At 36.9% G+C, this 19,001-nt stretch overlaps 3 protein-coding genes across 7 annotated transcripts; 1 reads left to right on the forward strand and 2 right to left on the reverse strand.

Moving 5' to 3' along the window:
* Positions 1 to 651: 651 nt before the first annotated feature.
* On the forward strand, positions 652 to 3,316 carry LOC117634072 (non-heme chloroperoxidase-like). Of its 5 annotated transcripts, none has more exons than XM_034367980.1 (8): positions 652 to 810; positions 940 to 983; positions 1,047 to 1,192; positions 1,420 to 1,502; positions 1,693 to 1,814; positions 2,142 to 2,306; positions 2,659 to 2,752; positions 2,876 to 3,316. In XM_034367980.1, exons 2-8 carry the CDS (start codon positions 959 to 961, stop codon positions 3,075 to 3,077), a joined length of 837 nt encoding a protein of 278 aa, XP_034223871.1. In that variant the 5' UTR covers positions 652 to 810; positions 940 to 958; the 3' UTR covers positions 3,078 to 3,316. The 5 variants fall into 5 exon arrangements, with proteins under 5 accessions (XP_034223871.1, XP_034223872.1, XP_034223870.1 ...); XM_034367981.1 differs by having other exon boundaries at positions 654 to 810; positions 1,074 to 1,192; XM_034367979.1 differs by having other exon boundaries at positions 654 to 983; positions 1,074 to 1,192.
* A 107-nt stretch (positions 3,317 to 3,423) lies between these two features.
* On the reverse strand, positions 3,424 to 7,729 carry LOC117634071 (CRM-domain containing factor CFM3, chloroplastic/mitochondrial). Its single transcript, XM_034367976.1, has 9 exons — positions 6,584 to 7,729; positions 5,852 to 6,332; positions 5,636 to 5,766; positions 5,050 to 5,400; positions 4,786 to 4,942; positions 4,419 to 4,711; positions 4,271 to 4,330; positions 4,096 to 4,188; positions 3,424 to 3,982 (listed from the first exon to the last, which is right to left on the reverse strand). The coding sequence occupies exons 1-9, from the start codon at positions 7,718 to 7,720 to the stop codon at positions 3,896 to 3,898; spliced, it is 2,790 nt and encodes a 929-aa protein (XP_034223867.1). The 5' UTR covers positions 7,721 to 7,729; the 3' UTR covers positions 3,424 to 3,895.
* A 2,333-nt stretch (positions 7,730 to 10,062) lies between these two features.
* LOC117635184 (cytokinin dehydrogenase 3-like) lies at positions 10,063 to 13,025 on the reverse strand. The gene is made up of 5 exons (XM_034369536.1): positions 12,440 to 13,025; positions 11,968 to 12,095; positions 11,116 to 11,391; positions 10,710 to 10,978; positions 10,063 to 10,468 (listed from the first exon to the last, which is right to left on the reverse strand). Exons 1-5 carry the CDS (start codon positions 13,023 to 13,025, stop codon positions 10,177 to 10,179), a joined length of 1,551 nt encoding a protein of 516 aa, XP_034225427.1. The 3' UTR covers positions 10,063 to 10,176.
* Positions 13,026 to 19,001: the final 5,976 nt, after the last annotated feature.

The following is a 19,001-nucleotide window of genomic DNA, read 5'->3' on the forward strand; positions in this document are numbered from 1 at the left end:
CGCATTCAAGTTTGCTAAGATAATACCTAACCACAAGTTACTTGTTATAGAAGGAGCTGATAATTGTTTTTGGACTTCATAAAGGTTGCTCTGCAGCAGGACAAGGCTGCTTCCAAATAGATCCTCCATGCCAATCAGCATAATAAATTTCTGAAGTGTTGTACCCGTTGGCGTGTCAGTTGGGTGGTTCCTTAACTTGATTTAGTTGGATACATATACATAAATTCATACGCTTTGCCATGGTGAATTCTGAGAAAACTGTTCAATGGCATGAAACAATGAACAACTCCGTGATGTAATTGTGAACCATTTGCCTCGTGATCTGAGGTGTGATATCAAAATTCAGTCATGGTTTCAACTCAAAATGTGAAGCAGTAATTTGTGACTTTCTAGCTTAATGAACTCAAAATGCTCTAAGTTTATTCTGCATTTAATCACCAATTTGTTGAAGATTAGGCAAGAACATGATTGAATGTAAGGAGGAAGATTTTCACATAAAGTTGACTCTCAAATTAAGGTGACCAAGGAAGTTGTGGAAAATGTCTTAACCGAGCGCACGCGCGCTCACACACACACACACACAAAACAAAACAAAACAGGTAGAGTTGACAGTTTTGCAAATACCATAAATATCAGAGATTCAACAGTAAAAAAGATATTGTTGCAGCCCAACACCAGAAAAACCCCAATATTATTTTGTTGGCAAGTAGAAGTGACCGAGTCTGAGTGGTCCGATGCTCCAATTCCAAACTCACAGGAGCTCTGTAAATTTACATTGCAGACCAAAAGAGCGGCAAGCAAAGGCTCAAGGTAATTTCCATTGCCTTAAAGATTCATAGTTACTCTGTTTATAGTTTCCATTAATGCTATGCTGCTCTCAAGTTCTTTCACTCCCATAAGCTTCCCTTCACCAAAATTTACTGTCTACCAAAATCGCAGCCCAAAACGAATCTTGAAAATGGCACAATCTGCACACAACCCAGGTAAGAATTTTTATTTTCGTGCCAAGAACATTCAGTAAGGTGTCGACTTTCTAAGAAATTTATGTTGCTTTGTGAATTGCATTGTTTCAGTGGGTCGGCAACAGAAAATCATTGTACCCAACAAACATGATGAAAAACTCGTGGGCCTACTACATGAAACCGGTTCTGAGGAGATTGTAATCTTATGTCATGGTTTTCGATCCACCAAGGTTGGCTTTTGTAACATATGTAGTGTTGACTTTGCTTTTTCTTTATTTTTCCCTTCTTTTTAAAGTTCAATTCCAGCTTTATTTTTTTATTTTTTTGGTCTGAAATTCCAGCTTGATTAGGATGCTTTAAATTTACGTTATTTTCTGTATCATTTCATTATGAAATTATATGCTCAGTTGGTTTCATTGTGGCCAAAGTTTTACAGCCTATGTCTCTTGATTTCCAGGAAAGCACTACTATTACAAACCTTGCCATTGCATTGGAAAATGAAGGAATTAGTGCCTTCCGTTTCGACTTTGCTGGAAATGGGTAAGGCTGTGGTATTACAGGATTTGAAATTCTTTTAGTTGATGGGTTTTGTGAAGAGTTCAGTTGTGCTTTAGTTTCATATTCGTGAGTGTGGCACTGTCTCTGTCATGTTGTTCGTAACCGCCGTCATGTTATGGAAGTCCTGGAGTTTGAGATCTAAAGATTACATTGATGGTATTTTGGTTGTCAGGGAGAGTGAAGGCACCTTTCAGTATGGTAACTATTGGAGAGAGGCTGATGACTTGCATGCTGTGATCCAACACTTCTCTGGGGAAAACCGTGCAGCAAGTACAATTCTTGGGCACAGTAAAGGTGCGTTGGATTGTTTTGCATATATGTGAGATTTTACTCTAATAAAATAGAGGAAAAAATGCTATTATAAATTATCATTCATGAAACTTTTGAATGAGACTTATTTTAATGTTACTCTTATTACATGTGTTAGTCATTGATGAAAGTTTTGAATGAGGCAATGTCTGGAGCCAAAGTTAACTTTAGGTCAACATGATCTTAGCAGCTTAGCTGTTAGCCAAGTTATTGTTGATAAATCTATAACTGCTGATATTGGGCAAAACCATATTGAAAACAGAGTAGTTTTGTATTTTGCACCAAAATTATTGCTGAAAATTGTTACTACAGGTGGTGATGTGGTGCTCCTGTATGCTTCTAAGTATCATGGCATTCGCACGGTTGTCAATGTTTCTGGACGTTATGATCTCCAGAGAGGTATTGAAGAACGCTTAGGGAAAGACTTTGTGGAAACAATCAAGAAGGAAGGATATCTTGATGTTAAGAATAAGACAGGTAATTTTCTAATTCTCATCATGTGTGGTGAATGACAAAATTCATTTGTGAGTTCATGCTGAACCTGTTCTTGAGCATAAATTACTGTGGTTCCAATGTCGATGAATGATGAAGGACCAACTTACCTGTTTTCTCCCTCCTTTTTTCTTTGAATTTTTAAAAAATGATCTGCAACTAAGAAATTTAGAGATGATATTGATTATTATAGTAGTTAGTTGTGGTCAAATTTTGAATAGATGCCAGAACACTGGATGCTTTCAGTGACACGCGCACTCACACACAACACAAAGAAACACACAAAAACAATGTGTATGCTGGCCTTTAACACAGTTAAGGGATGCCATGCTTGTAGGAGATGTTAGTTATCGTGTGACCGAGGAAAGTTTGATGGATCGCCTGAGTACTGATATGCATGAAGCATGCCTTCAGATTGACAAAGAATGCCGGTAATCAAATTTTAGTTAATTTTGTCTTCATTGTTTTATGGTTGATTTTTTTATATTAATCTTTCTGGCTTTTTCCTTGAATTTTCTGCATAAACAAGTTTATGGGCAATTCTGTACATACAGGGTCTTGACAGTCCATGGTTCTGCTGATGAGACCATCCCTGTTGAAGATGCATTAGAGTTTTCGAAGATAATACCAAACCACAAATTACATGTCATAGAAGGGGCTGATCATTGTTACACCTCACATCAGACTGAGTTAGTATCAGTTGTTTTGGACTTCATAAAGGCAGCACTGCAGCAGGACAAGGCTACTTCCAACTGAGTTGTTTCCTGGCATTTACTCAAATATGATGCATTTGTCGTACAAACCACTTTAATGACGATGATTTATACAAGAACATGATTGAATGTAATGAGGATGATGTTGTCACGAAGTTAACTCCTGAAATAAGGTGGCTAAGGAAGGTGTAGAAATGTCTTATCTACTTGTAATATCAATATGATTAAACCAGACTTTATGTGCAAATGTATTGCTTGATGGAAGCCTATTATCCAGCAGAATACATATCTGCCACAAGTTTGGTAGCTAAGTTGACAGACGTAGGATGATAGTAACATCAAAACTGTAAAATTATTTGCTTCAAAACAAAAGTAACCAGGAAACATCATGGTACGTAAAATTTTGGCACTTATTAAGGGACAAACGTATAATCAATAAATGAAACTTTAACAAATCATGTATTTACAATAAACTCAATACACATGTACATGCCATTAAAACTACAGAGATTACTTAGACAATGCTGATCGGAGCTATCTTCTCAGACATCTGCAATCTTCACCCTTGAAGTATCAATCAGCTGCTTGAATTGCTAAACTGGTTTGAAGTTGAACAACTTCCCTAGCTTGCATGTACTGGTCTACAGGGATCATAAATGAAACTTACAGGAGGGGTTTCCGGTTTAACCTAACCAACATTTAGATCCGGCTGTACCCTCTGGTTCATCCCAACTAATGTTTAGATCTCTGCAGATATCTTATAGGAGATTCTGAGTATGAGAAGCCACTGATACCCTCAGCATACATCTCCTTTGCAGATCAATCTTCAACTCTGAAGTAACAATCAGCTTGGGGAATTAACTAAACAGATCCAACAATCTCATGTTCGTTATTGTTATCCTCATTGCCACTATCATATACTTCAAGATATGCCTCTTCCCCTTCATCCTGGTTCAAGAAAAATTTGAAGCATCTCAGTTCTTGGCAACCTAAAGTGTCACTTTGACATAATAAGAGGCACGTTGTACTAACTCAAAGTGAGATAGCGGGTCATTATTTACCTCTTCGCTGTCATCACTGGGGATAAGAGGATCATCTCCTGTTGAATGCAAGGTTCTTCCATCATCAACCATTCTCCCATTCCCCTTTTCCTCCTGAAATTAACAGCATACATTAGTGAAAAGCAAATGAAGTCACCACCACATCAAAATTACTACAAAGCAATAGATATCATACTAGTTCAGATTTCAACAGCCCAACTTTCTCCTGTAAATCTGAAATATGATGCTTCAATGCCTGCAAAAGATAGGAAACCTATTACAAATGAAATAATAGCCATCATTAATATATACAAAATGTCAAACACCATTAATTATAATGTCACCTCGCGTCTCTGTAGTTCAACTGACCGAGCCAATGCCTGCCTTCTTGTCAATAAATTCCTAGGCCTTAATGGAAGAGGGCATTGATAGTTCTTTCCACGATAGAGAATAATGGCATAGCCTTTGGTAGTTTTATCTAGAGATACTAGCACCCCACCACTCTCTGCTTCCAAAGAAATCGCGATGTGCTTGACTTGCTCAAAACTTTTTCCTCTCACGATTATCTTCACCAACTCTTTATGCTTCCAGTGCAAGTGCATATTCTCTATGGTACCAGAGTAAACCTCTCGCCTCCCTGAAATAGAAATAACTCAAGCATTTAACTCTCCCCTGTGACTTCATTAAATCCAAAGTAGAAGTAGTTCTTACCTAGAAGCAGGAAGGGTTTCATACTGAGACCAATCTTACGGAACAAGAACCTATCCTCATCAGTTAAGGTTTCCAAATCATCTGGGAGATCTGATGGTTCCAAACTTTCCTGCACCCTTGCTAAAGCCTTCTCAGCCTTTCTGAGCTTCCCTTTTGCCTAGGTTCATCCAGGGTTAGAAATATGTCACAATTTTGAAATTCCTAAAAGAGAGTTTTTCTGGCACACCAGATTTTTGATGTAGACATACTGCATTTTTGACTTACAAGAGCCAGTTTCTTCTCGAGGTGTCTGACTAAAGATGCATGTCTAGCAAAAGTTGAATCTCTTCTCATTTTTTCGACTTTATCAATGGTCAGTTGGTTTCTCCAGTGGGTGGTTGCTGCCATGGTTTCTGCAAGGGTTCCAGCAACAAATTGGCCTTTAGAAGCTTCGGAGTTTGACACAACATAGTCTGAGGCCATTTGTCGTGCTTGTTCTTCCTCATCTTGTTGGAGATCTCTTAATTTTCTCCTCTCTTCTAATACCCCCGTGACAACAGATGGCAAGTAGTCATTACCCCTGTAAAAAACGATAAAATCTTTGTTTCTAGAGAGAAGTGTACCCCCTGTCAATCTCTGCACATATAAAATGCAACACTCATCAGCAATAGAAATGATAAGAAAAATGGGTATTCAGAATCCATAACCCAGAGGGTAGTTGGAATTAGAGCAGCTGCTAGAAAAGGAAGCGAGGTCAACAGCCTCCAAAAGCTGGAAACAAAGCACGAAATGTACATTCAAGATGTATGGTTGTGTAAGTAAATATGCAAACGTCTTGATATTCAAGAAGTAGATGGACATTATGTCTCACCTTTAGTTCTTCTGCCATCCTTTCATTACATGTGTTCTGTACTCCACGTTTGATGGCTATCTTTGCAATAGCACTCTTTTCCCAAAGCTTCATCATAGCATTAGCCAGACCTTGCAGTTCTCTATTCCTTCCTATGACAATTTATCATGCACGAAATATGTGAAGAAAACAAGATTTCGTAATTTAATACAATCATATGCAGTAGGTCTTACATACCTAGAGCAAAGTGTGGAGGTACAGTTCTAGCAAGCCTACGGTATTTTGTCATGTCCTTGTCCCTTAGACAAGGTCTAAACCCATAAGGGAGAAGTCTGAAGGGAGTTTTATATCCACGAACCACGGAAGGAAGCAAGTCAGCATCCACAGGCAATGGCTCACGGCCTATCCAATCCTTAAACCGTGGACCCAACTCATCTAACAAATGGTTTAGATCATTCAAGGCCATGAGTTCTCGTTGAGATAAATCCTTCAAATACTCTGCAGACTCGAGACTTGGAAAATCTGTAGTCCTAGACACATCTTTCACACCTACATTGTGCATGCTATCACTGGTAGCATTTTCTGAGCGTTGCAACATATGTGAATTAGTCTGACTGTGTTTGGCATATGTTTGTACACACGGAAGATTATATGTCATTCCCCTGTATAACACTACTGAACTGCCTGATCTCCATATAACCAAACCTCCAGTTTTACTCTGGCAGAGAACAAAAGATAACCCAAATAAGTTGCTAGCGGCCTCAATTCTTGCAAACATCTTAATATACAAAGAGAGAGCATAGCCTACCTATGACAAATATCATAAATGCATCTCCATTTCAACATAATTTTGATAATACATGTCAGTTACGCATCACTTAATCATCGAAACCTCAAAATTGATTGAATAATTCTACACATTGAGAGGAAAGAGATAACAAACAGAGCAAACAATGTACCAACACTAACCTCTAAAATTTCATGGGTCCTTTTCATGTTAAGTGAGAATGGCTCTTCAAACTTCAACTTGACCACTTCATCTATCTTCCACTTCTCATGTATAGTATTCACCAATGCCTGTGTGATACCAGTAACTCCAACTTTTATCCTCTCCAGCATTCTCAGGGAAACATTCCTCAGCCTCCGCAACTCATGATCCGGAAGCATTCGCTCCGCCAATTCCGTGTTGCTCCTCCTTTTCCTTGTCTTATCACCTTCCTCAGAACTCAATTCACTTTCTCTCTTCCAAGGCAACCGAATAGAACCACTGCCAGAATACACAAAGTTTTCAACCTTTTCATCATTTTCACCATCCCCAGATAGTGTTTCATTCAAAGAAATGCCATTTAAGCCTTTTGAGATCATTTTCTCCTCTTTCTTCGAAACCCCAATCGAAATTATACCCATTTCCCCAACCCTTTCTCTCTCCAATTTTCTATTACTATCAAATCGTCGCTCAAAGCTTTTCTCTTTTTTAACGGCACCACTTGTAGTATCAATCTCAGAACGCCCAGCAAACCCATCAAGATTTTTGCCTTGTGCACCACTGTGTTGTGAGGCTTCAGGCTCAGAATCAACTTGGGGCGTAATGCGTTTGCTACCATGAGCCCAAGGAGCATAAACAATACGGTTTGGCAAAGAAAAACTCACTTTCTGATTCACTGGTTCAGCCACACGTACCCCATAACATTTCTGTCCTTCCTCTTGTTTGCTTATTTGAGGCTCGAACACCTCTTCTTCTTCGTCCTCCTCCTCCACCTCCTCTTTTTCTTCTTGTACTAGTTCATTCTGTTTTTGCCAGGGAAATTTGTCTCTCGGGGAATTGACTTTCATTGACCATTTGTCCTGAATTTGCTCGAAGAAGCTTGGCTTGGGCTTCCTCTTCTTCCTTGTGGCCTCAAAAGCTACTTGGCTGATTCTCTGGGGCTTCTCCTGGGTATCAACTTGAACAGTCTTACACGAAACTCTGAACCTGAGAGCTCTGCAACTTTTGAAAGAATGGGTTTGATGGTGTAGAAGAAGAAAGCACAGAGGATGAGGTGCGTGGAAACTGCAAGCAGAGGAACAGGTAGTAGATGGGTTCACTGAAAACAGTGGCAGCGCCATTGTTAGTGAGAAGTTGAGTATCTAAGCCTTCTATATACCAGACCAGACCAGGGATACGACTTTGGGCTCAAAACCATGGTTGGTGAGTTTCAAGCAAAAGCCCAGGCTCCATATTTCAAATTAGATTTGTTGATGGGCCAGAATAATTTGGACTGAACTCAAACCTATTTCTGAGCCCATTCAAAATTTCAACAACATTTAGTATGGAGCTTCTTTTTTTTCTCTTAACTACCCTAATTTACGGAAAGAAAACTCGAACTCGGGAGCAAGAGGATAGATACACTACGCCTAACTCACTTTAGGCAGTATAGTTTGATTGGTTTCATTAGTGGAGCCTTTGGTGTTATCATATTTTGATGAGATGGTTTTTTATATTATTTTTAGTTCTGCTGCTGCAAAGCCATGGGGGGCAGTCATCATGTGACTAAAGTCTTATATATATATAAATTAATAAAAGTTTTTTTTTTTCCCCTTCACTTTTTGAAGATCATAATAATTTACACAGTGTGAATGTCTGGATCTTGTCTAGCAAAAATCAACGAAGACAGCAGTTGAACACAACACATACGTTGATGGAGGCCCTTTTCATGTCTCCTAGTTGCCTGCAAGCTGCAATTGAATCGGACATGACCTCGTACAGTGCCAAGTTCTAGAATATAAATTAATATTATGTGCGTGCACTTAGCTCATTCTGAGGCCACCACAAAGTAGAAAAACTACCCCTTAATTTTAGTAAACATGATAATTATGTCGGGTTTTTGTCACTTTGCTACAATGACACACATATATATACAAAGTAAGGTAGCAACTAGTGGCTATTTGAAAATGGGATATTATCTTTGTATCCTCGTTCGTAAATTTTGAAGTTCAAACTCTAAAACTCGTATTTTCTTCCTAAATCATCTTTTTAAGTACTCCAATTATGTTTCCTGTCCACTTCTTAAAATAGGTGATTGTAGATGTTCTTAAATAAAACATATATGATATCCATTAAAAATAACAAACGGTAATTAAACGAATTATTATTTAAGAATCTCAAACTCTCTAAAACTCCACGTTTAATTGATTCTAGATAAAGCATGTATGTTGTCCACTAAAAATAACAATTATTGTATGTGTCGGTTGTATATATATCGTATGTTAAACTCGTTCAATTAGAATAATTAAATCCACTTATTCTATTATTATATCACCGACCAGGAATCTAAAATAGTGTTTTGCTTAACCAAAAGGGAAAAGTTAGAGCCTTTATCCAGGCTTGTCTTACGTGAGAAAGTGCAAATTGGAGGGCACGAGTGCAAGCTGCAAAGGTGAAGGACGGTGTCTTCTTTCCGAAAACGGGAACTTTTATTGGATATTATTTCATGCCTTTATGCTGACAGTATCTAATAATATACTCGGCTCATTTGCTTTTCTTCTGTTTGGGAAATTTAATAGTAAGTGGGAAAACTAAACATACTCATTCTAATTACTTTCTAATGTCTCCTGCTTTGCCTCAAGGCTGCGATGAGAGTTGGAAACATTCCAATTTGCACTTTAATTAATCACAAAATCTGACTGTCTTTAGGCCTCGCATGATAAATGGGATACTAACGCAACATATGTATACTATTTCTTCATATAATTCTAAGCCGACGTTTTGTGTAATTTTTTATGGAGAAATTTCTCGTAAAATCACTCTTTTAGGTTGGTTGGTCGCATTTAAGAATTTTAAGAATGAATTTTGTTGTTGTTGGCTATGAATTGATTTTGCAGGGAATTGAGAAGATCAATTTTAATTGGGAGGTTTTTTTTTTTTTTTTTTTATGGAGAAACACATGAGAGGTGTTTTTTCTAAAATCACTAAAAATCACTTAAAATAATAACATAAAGAAGTAGCATAAGAGAGGTGCTTCTCTCCATATATAAGTGATTTTGACCTTCCCATGATCCCTCTCAAATCAACCCTAAAAAGAATCCCATATTTGGATTGGCAAGTTGAAATTAAGCACTGTCCTTTTTCCCATTAGTTTGCTATTAATTTGCATAAGCCGATTCTTCTATTTTAACCTCTATATTATTGACAAGAAGATGTTAAAAGAGGGTTTCCAAATCCAACCTGTTTTTAACTTTTTCCTATATGGCATACGTGGCACGCTGGCAGGAATGTCACATGGTACTACTACTGAAGTGTACCGGGAGCACAAGGGCAGTCACCAACTTCATGTCCTTGATTTGATGACAATATAATAAAACAAAAGGAGAAAAAAACAAAATATCTTAAATATACTAATTTAAAAGCCCAAATAATATTTTACAATGCTAATCTTCACGCCCAAAGGTACCTTATAATTCTTCTTCCACATAATTATTCGTAAACTTATATATAAACTCTAATTAATTTAAACTAATACTAGCTTTCTAAACGTACTAAATAAAATTAATTTATTAATGCCTCAGTCCGAATTATATATATGTTATTTGTTGAAAATTCTTTGTCCTGGTGAAAGTATTTTCTTGGGGTCGAACAAAGCTTTCCTCTTCTGGAAGGTTTTCCATTTCGAGCCAAAGTGGTTCATCCAACCTTGTTGTGTTTCGTAGTAAGGAAGATACTGCTTAATGTCTATACCAACACTAGCACAAAATTTTAGTATCTCCTTGTTTTGCTCCTCAAGTGCCTCCCACTCATCAAACCCACTTGAATGCAAAAATCCCACGGTGTAGAAAACTTCTTCTTTGGGCACAACCGCCGACATCCGATCATCCCATCTGCATTTAGTTTTTAAAGGTTATTAATTCGAGTTTCAAAATAATACAAAGAGAACTCGATCTGCTATTTGTACCATATTTTATTTACTAGTTATTTTGGTGACACCTCTTTAATAAAAGATAAGTGAGTGTCATTTTTATTGGAGACAATGAGTAAAACGGGCGGTTAAGACATGTAGTTAGTATGAAATAGTTTTTTTATTATAATGTTTGTATAAATTATAGGAATTTGTAATCTTACTTGGTCCGGTTCATTGGGTAAAGGAGGACTGGTGCGGTGGTAATGTTTCGCTTAAGAACAATGCCCTTAAGCACGCCTGCATCAAAATCCGAGATGCGACTTTTCGGAACAAAGAGATTCAGCCATGGATGAGGAACATCCCACTGTCCTTGTGACTGAAGCTTTTCCTCTCCAGATTTAACTCTATTCAGAAACTCCACATAGGCGACATCCTTCTCGAACACAAATCCAGGAAGAAAACTCAACCCTTTGAGTAGAAGTTCAAGTTCCTGCGCCCAAAACAGAAAAACAAAAAATAAAACAAAAAATTACATTCATTGAAACTAGATTGTGGGGTCTTGTTGATTTGACACCATCAATTTACTACAAGGTAGAATGTTGGTGTCATATATGGGGATTCATGTACCTTATCCACCGCCGTTTCAGTGTGTTGGTCATAATATTTGGCAACTTCCAGGGAATAGATTATGCCATGTTTGGTTACAAGAGAAATAATTCTTGAGTAAGTGGATTGTGGGAAAAAGGAGGATCTCCAATTATTCGGGGAACCCTGGTTGATTAGAAGTGAACCTTCTAAGTAATCAAGGGCATTGCTTTGTTTCCTTCCATTGACTGAAATTAAACGTTCTTGGTCTCTGGCATATGCCGAGAAGTCATTGTAAAGCATTCGCACCCACTTAACCTACAAACAAATTGATCACCAAATTTAATTGATAGAGACATAATTAATATATAATTAATCATGTAAAAATCATAGCTTATGTTAGGAGAAATGGGGTTAATTGAGTGATTATAGAATACTACACTAGTTCGGCCACGTGTTATAATATAAGTGGATATTTATTGATATTATTCCCTAAAAATGGGGAAAATAAATCATATTGTCCACTCATATTATAACACGTACCACTTGATCATACTACAGTAGTATTTTATAATTTCTTGAGTTAACGGGCTTTCATTCCACCACCAGACCCAAAAGAAAAGGGAAAAGTTTAGAATCAAAAAAGGAAAAAAAGGAGAGATTAATGTGGTTATAATTTAAGTGATGGTTGTTGTGATCCTGTTTAAGCAACATAGACAAGTCATTTTGAATTGAAAAAAACACAAAGTTGAAAAAGTGCAATTGAGTCGATCAGCCTAACAAATTCGGATTTGTCTGTTTATGTTGAAATGGGAACAATATTTATGACCAAAGAGAAAGTCCAAGTCAAGATTTTATATGAATGTCTGCTGGCTGCTGAAGCCGTACACGTACCCTTTTTGGAGCTGGCTCTAGGGCAATTCTTGCCCGGGTTATGATCCCAAACTGACCTAAGCCTCCAAGGACCCCAAAGAAGAGATCAGAGTTGTTTTGTGGGGAGCAAGTCACAAAATCACCTTGTCCTGGAAAATAAAACAAACCTAATTAATTAGAATGATAACTTGCTAATTAATTAACTGTAGTGAGATGATCATGATTCATGATTCATGATCAGCTGGTGGGGTGTGTGAACTTATCCTAAAAGGGTTTTCCAAACGTGTGGGGCCCCCAAAGAACAAGCTTCAAACATGAATAAATGCGTTGGGAAACAACTGTACATTTCATGTTTCTCAACAACTTTTTTGTATCTTAGTATGCTACAAAGTTGTCATCATGCTGAGACACAAAAATATTAAGAAAATATGGAGATGCTAATAAGGGAATTAGCAACCAAACAAAAGAGAGAAAAATAAGGACAAACTCATACCAGTGACGACATCCATTTCATACACATTGCTAATCTGAGGACCAAACCGGAAAGCCGAGCCGCTGATGCCGGCGTTGGAGAGGGTCCCACCGACAGTTAAGTACAAGTAGTCGGTCCACGCTACCGGTGCAAGTCCATGTTCTAATGTGGCATGCAGCACATCAATCCAAAGCTGACCACCTCCCACATCAGCATAATAATAATTATTATTAACACTTAAATTAAAAGTGTTAACAATAATCCCAGAGGCATGAGAAGGGAGGTGATTTTTCAAGGACATCATGTCCACCACAACCCCATTTGGAGCCATGGCTTGTCCCATGGTGGAATGGCCATGGCCTCTAGCAGCTATGCTGAAAGGGGTGGAAATAAGGTTTGAGAATTTGATCAAGCTTGAAATTTCATCAATGGAGGTTGGGTACAAAACAGCTGCTGGGTTTTCTCTCAGAATGTGGCCATAATCACTAGAAGCTAATCTAATGGACTCAGGATCATCACGAAGACTGTACCCGATGGTTGAGATCAGACGGCTCAAAATGAAGAATATGACTATCAAAAGTGTTGGGGTTGGAAACTTCTCACCCATTTTGTTTTTTTTTGGGAGAGAGAGAGAGAGAGAGAGAGAGAGAGAGAGAGAGAACAGAAGGGAGTGCTTGTTGGTGTTTGAGATGAAGGGGGAAGATGTGTGCATATATGTATATATAGGGAAATGAAGCTGCATGAGAACCAACCAGAGTGGAAACCTCGAAACGACGTCGTGTTTGTGGCCTAACTTGTTGTATTATCTTTTTCAAAGATACGCAAGGACGAGGCCTTGGATTTGATTATTCTTTTTCTTCCAACGTCATGAATTACTCGTGTGAGATAGGAAAAGGAAAAGAAAAGAAAAAGGGTTTTACTACTTGTTACCCGTTCTGTATGCGTTTTTGGTATGAGTCTTTCGTATGCGTTTTTTGTATGCGTTAGAAATCATGATGTTCGATGAAGATTCCTTGCCACCCACAGATTTCTAACTCCATTAATCTTGTGGGCCATTTGGAGGGTTCAGATTTCTTCATGTGTGGGCCAATATGAAGACCAAACTCGATGCGTTTCGGCCGTTGGATTCTTATCTTAGGTCAAGCAATGTCAAGTTTGGTCAATTTTTCTAGTTATTTGTTTATTTAGAAGGTCTCTGTTTTTTTGTTTTTTTATTATTTAAGCATGGATGGCTGTCAAATTTGAGAATCATCAAAAGGATCTAGTTTGAGATTTTCCCTTCAGGGTTTAGAGTGGAGAGAGTTTCACGAGTTAAGCCAATCGTTAGATTATACTGAGATTCATGGATTTAATATGTCACCAAAAAAATGTGGGAGACAAAATCGCTAACTTTCTTCCATGTAAGATTTGTTTGTGTGTATCTAGAGCTACAAGTGATGGGTAAAAGTCAAATACGGCTATAATTATAAGCAGCCATGGTCTTTCTGTTTGTGTTTCAATGGCATAATTACATACATGTACTCTCAGAAGAGAACAAAGCCAATCCAAAAACGTTTTCGTAAAGCAGCTTCAATTTTTTACCCTGCTTATAATAACTTGGCATAATAAAATGCGCATAAAATCAGTTCCACTTCTATAACATATGTGAGTCGGAACATTACTGTATTACAAAATTAACTCACTATTGTAGTGGTTTGGAGCAATTGTTTCTTCAGGAAGGGTCTTGAGTTCGAATCGTGACATCCGTATAGTGCGTGTGAGAGTTTAGTATGTTATCTCTCATCTCAATAGAAAATATCCGAATTTAAAAAATAAGAAAATTTGCAGCGTCTTGCATGCATTCATTAAAAAAATAGCAAGAAAACAACTGCATGCCATGCACACCTGAGAATCTAGTGTATGAATTCACCAAAACTTGGCTCTGCCTGTTTACTTCAAGTTTAAAAATTAAAATTGATGCTTCGCAACAGAAACATATATATATATATACACATTATTATATATAAAAGAATGAACCATATAGTAATTTATTAATATTCTATATATATATATTGTACTTGGACAGTTGTTCTTTGGTCAGGTTGTACACTTACAACGTCATGGAACTTATATATATAGCCAAAGATATGGCCATGTCGCAAGCAAAGATTTTGATTGGAATAATAATGTATGTTGGACTATAACAAATATACTCATTCAAATTCAACAGATAAATCTTTGACCTATAGATCTCACAGGTAGGAGGAGCTATCGGATGGCAAGACCTTCCACCATATTTTGGTCCATATGCATATGACCCATGCATTCATATTTTATCAATATATAATATATTTCACGTATACGATGTCCGGATGTTATTATCGTGTGAATGTCATTGTAAACAGAGATAAAAACATGAAGGAGTAGTAGAAAATGCACGACGTCCACATCTGTATATGCATATATTATAGTTGAATATGTAATGTTGAACATATCCCTAATTAAGATAACTAAAATTTAATTAATGTTATTAAATCACTAACTACATTTAGCGAATAGGATGTGTACATATAAGTTGATAGGTTGTCAAGTTAATTAGGTTACTGTAGTGAGGGATAAAAAATATATAAAATCAACAAACTTCATGAAAACAACTAAGCATACATTCCCACATGCATAAACAGTGATAGTTAGGTCTTCTACCTAACAAAGGGGACGATATATATTGGGGAAAAAAGAAGAAGAAAAAGGCAGAAAGGGTTGGCTGTATTATTATATTCTCTTTTTTTGGAGCCTATAGCCTCTAGGCGAAAATATGTTATATAAAACCAAGAAAATGCCGAAATAATGATCTTTTGGGCATTTTAAGAATTCGTGTGCAACTTTTAAATATCTAATGGGGTATCTAAAACTTAGAATCTCAATTAACGATTTGTATTGTTTTAATAATAATGAGTACCCGAGCTTGTAAAATGGAAGAGATTGAATAATGCTATAGAACATTCCAGTTTTTAATTATATATGTTGAGTGATTGTAGTGTGGTTATAGAACATTCCAGGAAGTTAATAGGGTTCTTTGTTTATGCTCATTTGGGAGTTATTCTGGATATACCAAAAAGTAATTTTATAGAGAATTACTTCTCCAAATAGTCACTTTAAGCGGTTTTAAGTGATTTTATGGAGAATCACTTCCAAACGCGAAATGATTCTGGCCTATCTAGAATCACTTCCAAACGAGATCGCCCTAGTATTTGGTTTTGTAATTTACCCTCTTATGTTTATCTAAAACAATAGTAGGATGTTCGGAATCTAAAGTAATCCAAGAGTTCACATATATATGTGAAATTTACAGTCAACAAAGTCCTCTTCATATGAAATATGCATACCTTTCTCTCTTAAGTGATCCTACACACGTGAACGTGAATGATCCTGTCTTTTGAGTAACCCGAGAGTTCATCTATATGTGGTCCCTATTGAAGTTAACATATACACACTTGGTGCCTAATAATAAGAAAGGCCTTGCATAACGATACTTCATTTCCTTTTGTTTTAAGTTGAATTGGCTAGCACTTGGATTGTATATATATATATATATATATATATATATACACACACACACTAAAGTTAAGCATAGTATTGATCGACATGGGTGACCTTCTAAGCATGCAATGAGGTGACTCTTGAGTCAATATCAATATGGAGTAGCTCATGAAACTCAATCGACCAAGGTCAAGTCATGGACTATATGAACTATATGATGACTTTGACGGATCCAGTCATATATATATATATATACCAATTAGTGTTGGTGACAATCATATTTCACCAAAACATTAATATAAATATTTGGTTGTCCAGCAGATATGAATCTGGACTCATTTTGTCAAATTGTGGACTTCGAGAGGATCTCAAGATTTTGCCTATCCGTTCTAACAACGAAATGGCAATGCAGACGTCGAGTTTGTGGATCCTATACGCTTCTTCAACATATACACTCAGAGAGAGAGAGAGAGAGAGAGAGAGAGAGAGAGAGAGAGAGGATTTGCAGACAAACATGAATATAGGCCTCGTGGGGCGGGACTATCTAAGATACTGCAAATCTTTATGGGGATCTAAGTCAATTGGCACACAAGATCACGTGGTCCAAAAGAAACAAAAAACCATGGCTTATGCATACCAGCCACGCCAAAATCTCTTGTCATATATACAATTTCCATTGCTCTCTCCCACGTACTATACTCAATCATATACGTACGTGCATGAACCATGTACTTTGAGCAGGACAGCTCATCGATCAATTAATGTATTATGTATACGTATAGGTATACAAGGTAATGATGAAAAGTTGTCAAGACAAAGTAGTACTGGTTTGTTGCCGGATAGTTTTGCAATAGAAGATGCCTATTTTGTTAGATTGTGATATTTAAGTCAAAATTCACAGTTTGATAACATAACAAAAAAATATATTAATATTTCATCAGATTCACAGTCTAATAACATGATAAAACTGATCATCTCGTGTGAATATACACAATCTTGTAGCGGTGGCTAATTGTATATATACTTACGTGATGAGGGAGGAAAATAATCTTCAAGTACAAGTTTGACAAAACAAACCCACATGAGCAACTTGCTCATAGATCCCGTACCATGATACTGTCTGCTGATGGTGGTGCTTTACTCAACAGTGATAATAAAGAGCCCGGCATGGAGAGTATATTCTTCAATAAAATGGACCCCCTTGTATCTTTCTAGCTGGCCTTTGAGATGACGTGTGTGATTTGCAATATTCACCTGAAAATCAAGAAAGATAACAAAATCTCCACATAAATTTTTTATTGAATGATCGACTTTCATGACCCCTAAAATTACAATGTCCTTATGAGCTATCCATTTAGATCTCCAACAACCCATTAGAATGAATGAGATCATGCATTGAATGATTCTCAATTTCAATCTTGAGATATATTGCTGTCAATCATATACGCGCTTGTAGGTAAATTTCACTGTTAATGCATGTAAAGTCCACATTGCATTAATGACAAGATTTAGCACGCGAGGAGGACATATATTGTGGTCAGTCATCTACGCGCTTAAAGGTAAATCTCACTGTTAATGCATGTAAAGTCCACATTGCATTAATGACAAGATTTAGCACGCGCGAGGAGGACATTTGCAAAATTCTCACCAATTCTTGTTGTATGGACCCACCCACCATTCATGGAGTTTATAGATATCTTCCAAGGTAAAGTAAATTTTACATGGTGGACTGACTGGACGGATTGAATCAGATTCAGATATGTTTGTTGTGGAATTTGCTCCCAAAGCCTGCCAGTCAATCTATTGGATATAAGAGTAGTCAGTTTATAGGAGAGTATATCAATCAATGTACGATAGAATCCAATAGTCCATTCGATCGGGAAAGATTTGTTTCCATCAAGTCCGTTGTACTTAGATACTGTGTCCCTCTTTCATGTTCAATTGTTCATGTCATGTATATATTTTTCTTTTGTTTTGTTGTCTTGTGAACGTGTCTACTGCGGTACATGATTCTCACAGTGAAATTTGCTTGCCAGCCTACATGTAATCGTGTATATACTTTACCTCATTTTCTGTTCTTTAGTGGGCTAGCTACTTTTTGGTTCCTCGAGTCGAGTGGTGCCCATCTTTTAACTTACGACATATATTTTGTACAAATTGTCTAAACTAGTATTTCAAGTAATCTCGGTTGCTATATTAGACCAAGTGAAAACTAGAAGAGTTAGGGTTTTTAAGGATATTGCGAGGAAGAAACTTCGTTAGATATACAGCTATGAGTTTTCATCATATATATATTTATAAAATATAAAAAATAGACTTGTAGTCGTATGCAGCTAATGACACGACAAATTTTAGAAAATCAGATTTTTGGATACCAATTAGACGTTGGGGGACACCTCATGGTCACTCCAATTTGCATGGGGTCTTTGATTGCCTTGTGGAAATTTATGTTAAATTGACCAATCTTCTCTTGGTCCTTATTGAGAAATTTCCAGCTGACAACAAGATTTGCAATATTGTTCAAAGATTTGAAGGATATACGAGTAGATACTGACTCCATTTACTTGGTCTTAACCCATGGTCCCCAAGCAATCGAAGCTTCTTCTATCCCATGTCATTTGAATATTCAGCTGCCGCCTGACTCAGAAGAAAAATACTAATGTGAATGAAATTTGAAACCAATGTTTTGGCAGGATATGATAATTAGGAATCAACACATTTTCCCTTTAAGCAAAAGCAGTGTGAATTGGATCTTGATAATCTATGGAGCATGACCTTATATCCAAACCCCATGGATCACAATCATTTCTAACAAATAATATATTAATTACTACTTTTACCATATTTACTCATATCATCATACATACATGTATGTATCTTTTACAGAAATGAGTAGTTGAGTGTCTATTCTTCTCTGTTGGACTCAATTGGGACATGCATGCTCTTCTTCTAGTTTCACTTTTTTGAACGAAAAATATGAAAATTTTGTCCATCCAAACAAAGAAAGTAGTGGACTGCGACGACTTTGGCAAACCTCTGCCAAATATGATATTAAATCGTTTCA

This window comes from Prunus dulcis, chromosome 7, assembly GCF_902201215.1.
Source record: "Prunus dulcis chromosome 7, ALMONDv2, whole genome shotgun sequence".
Classification (NCBI taxonomy): Eukaryota; Viridiplantae; Streptophyta; class Magnoliopsida; order Rosales; family Rosaceae; genus Prunus; species Prunus dulcis.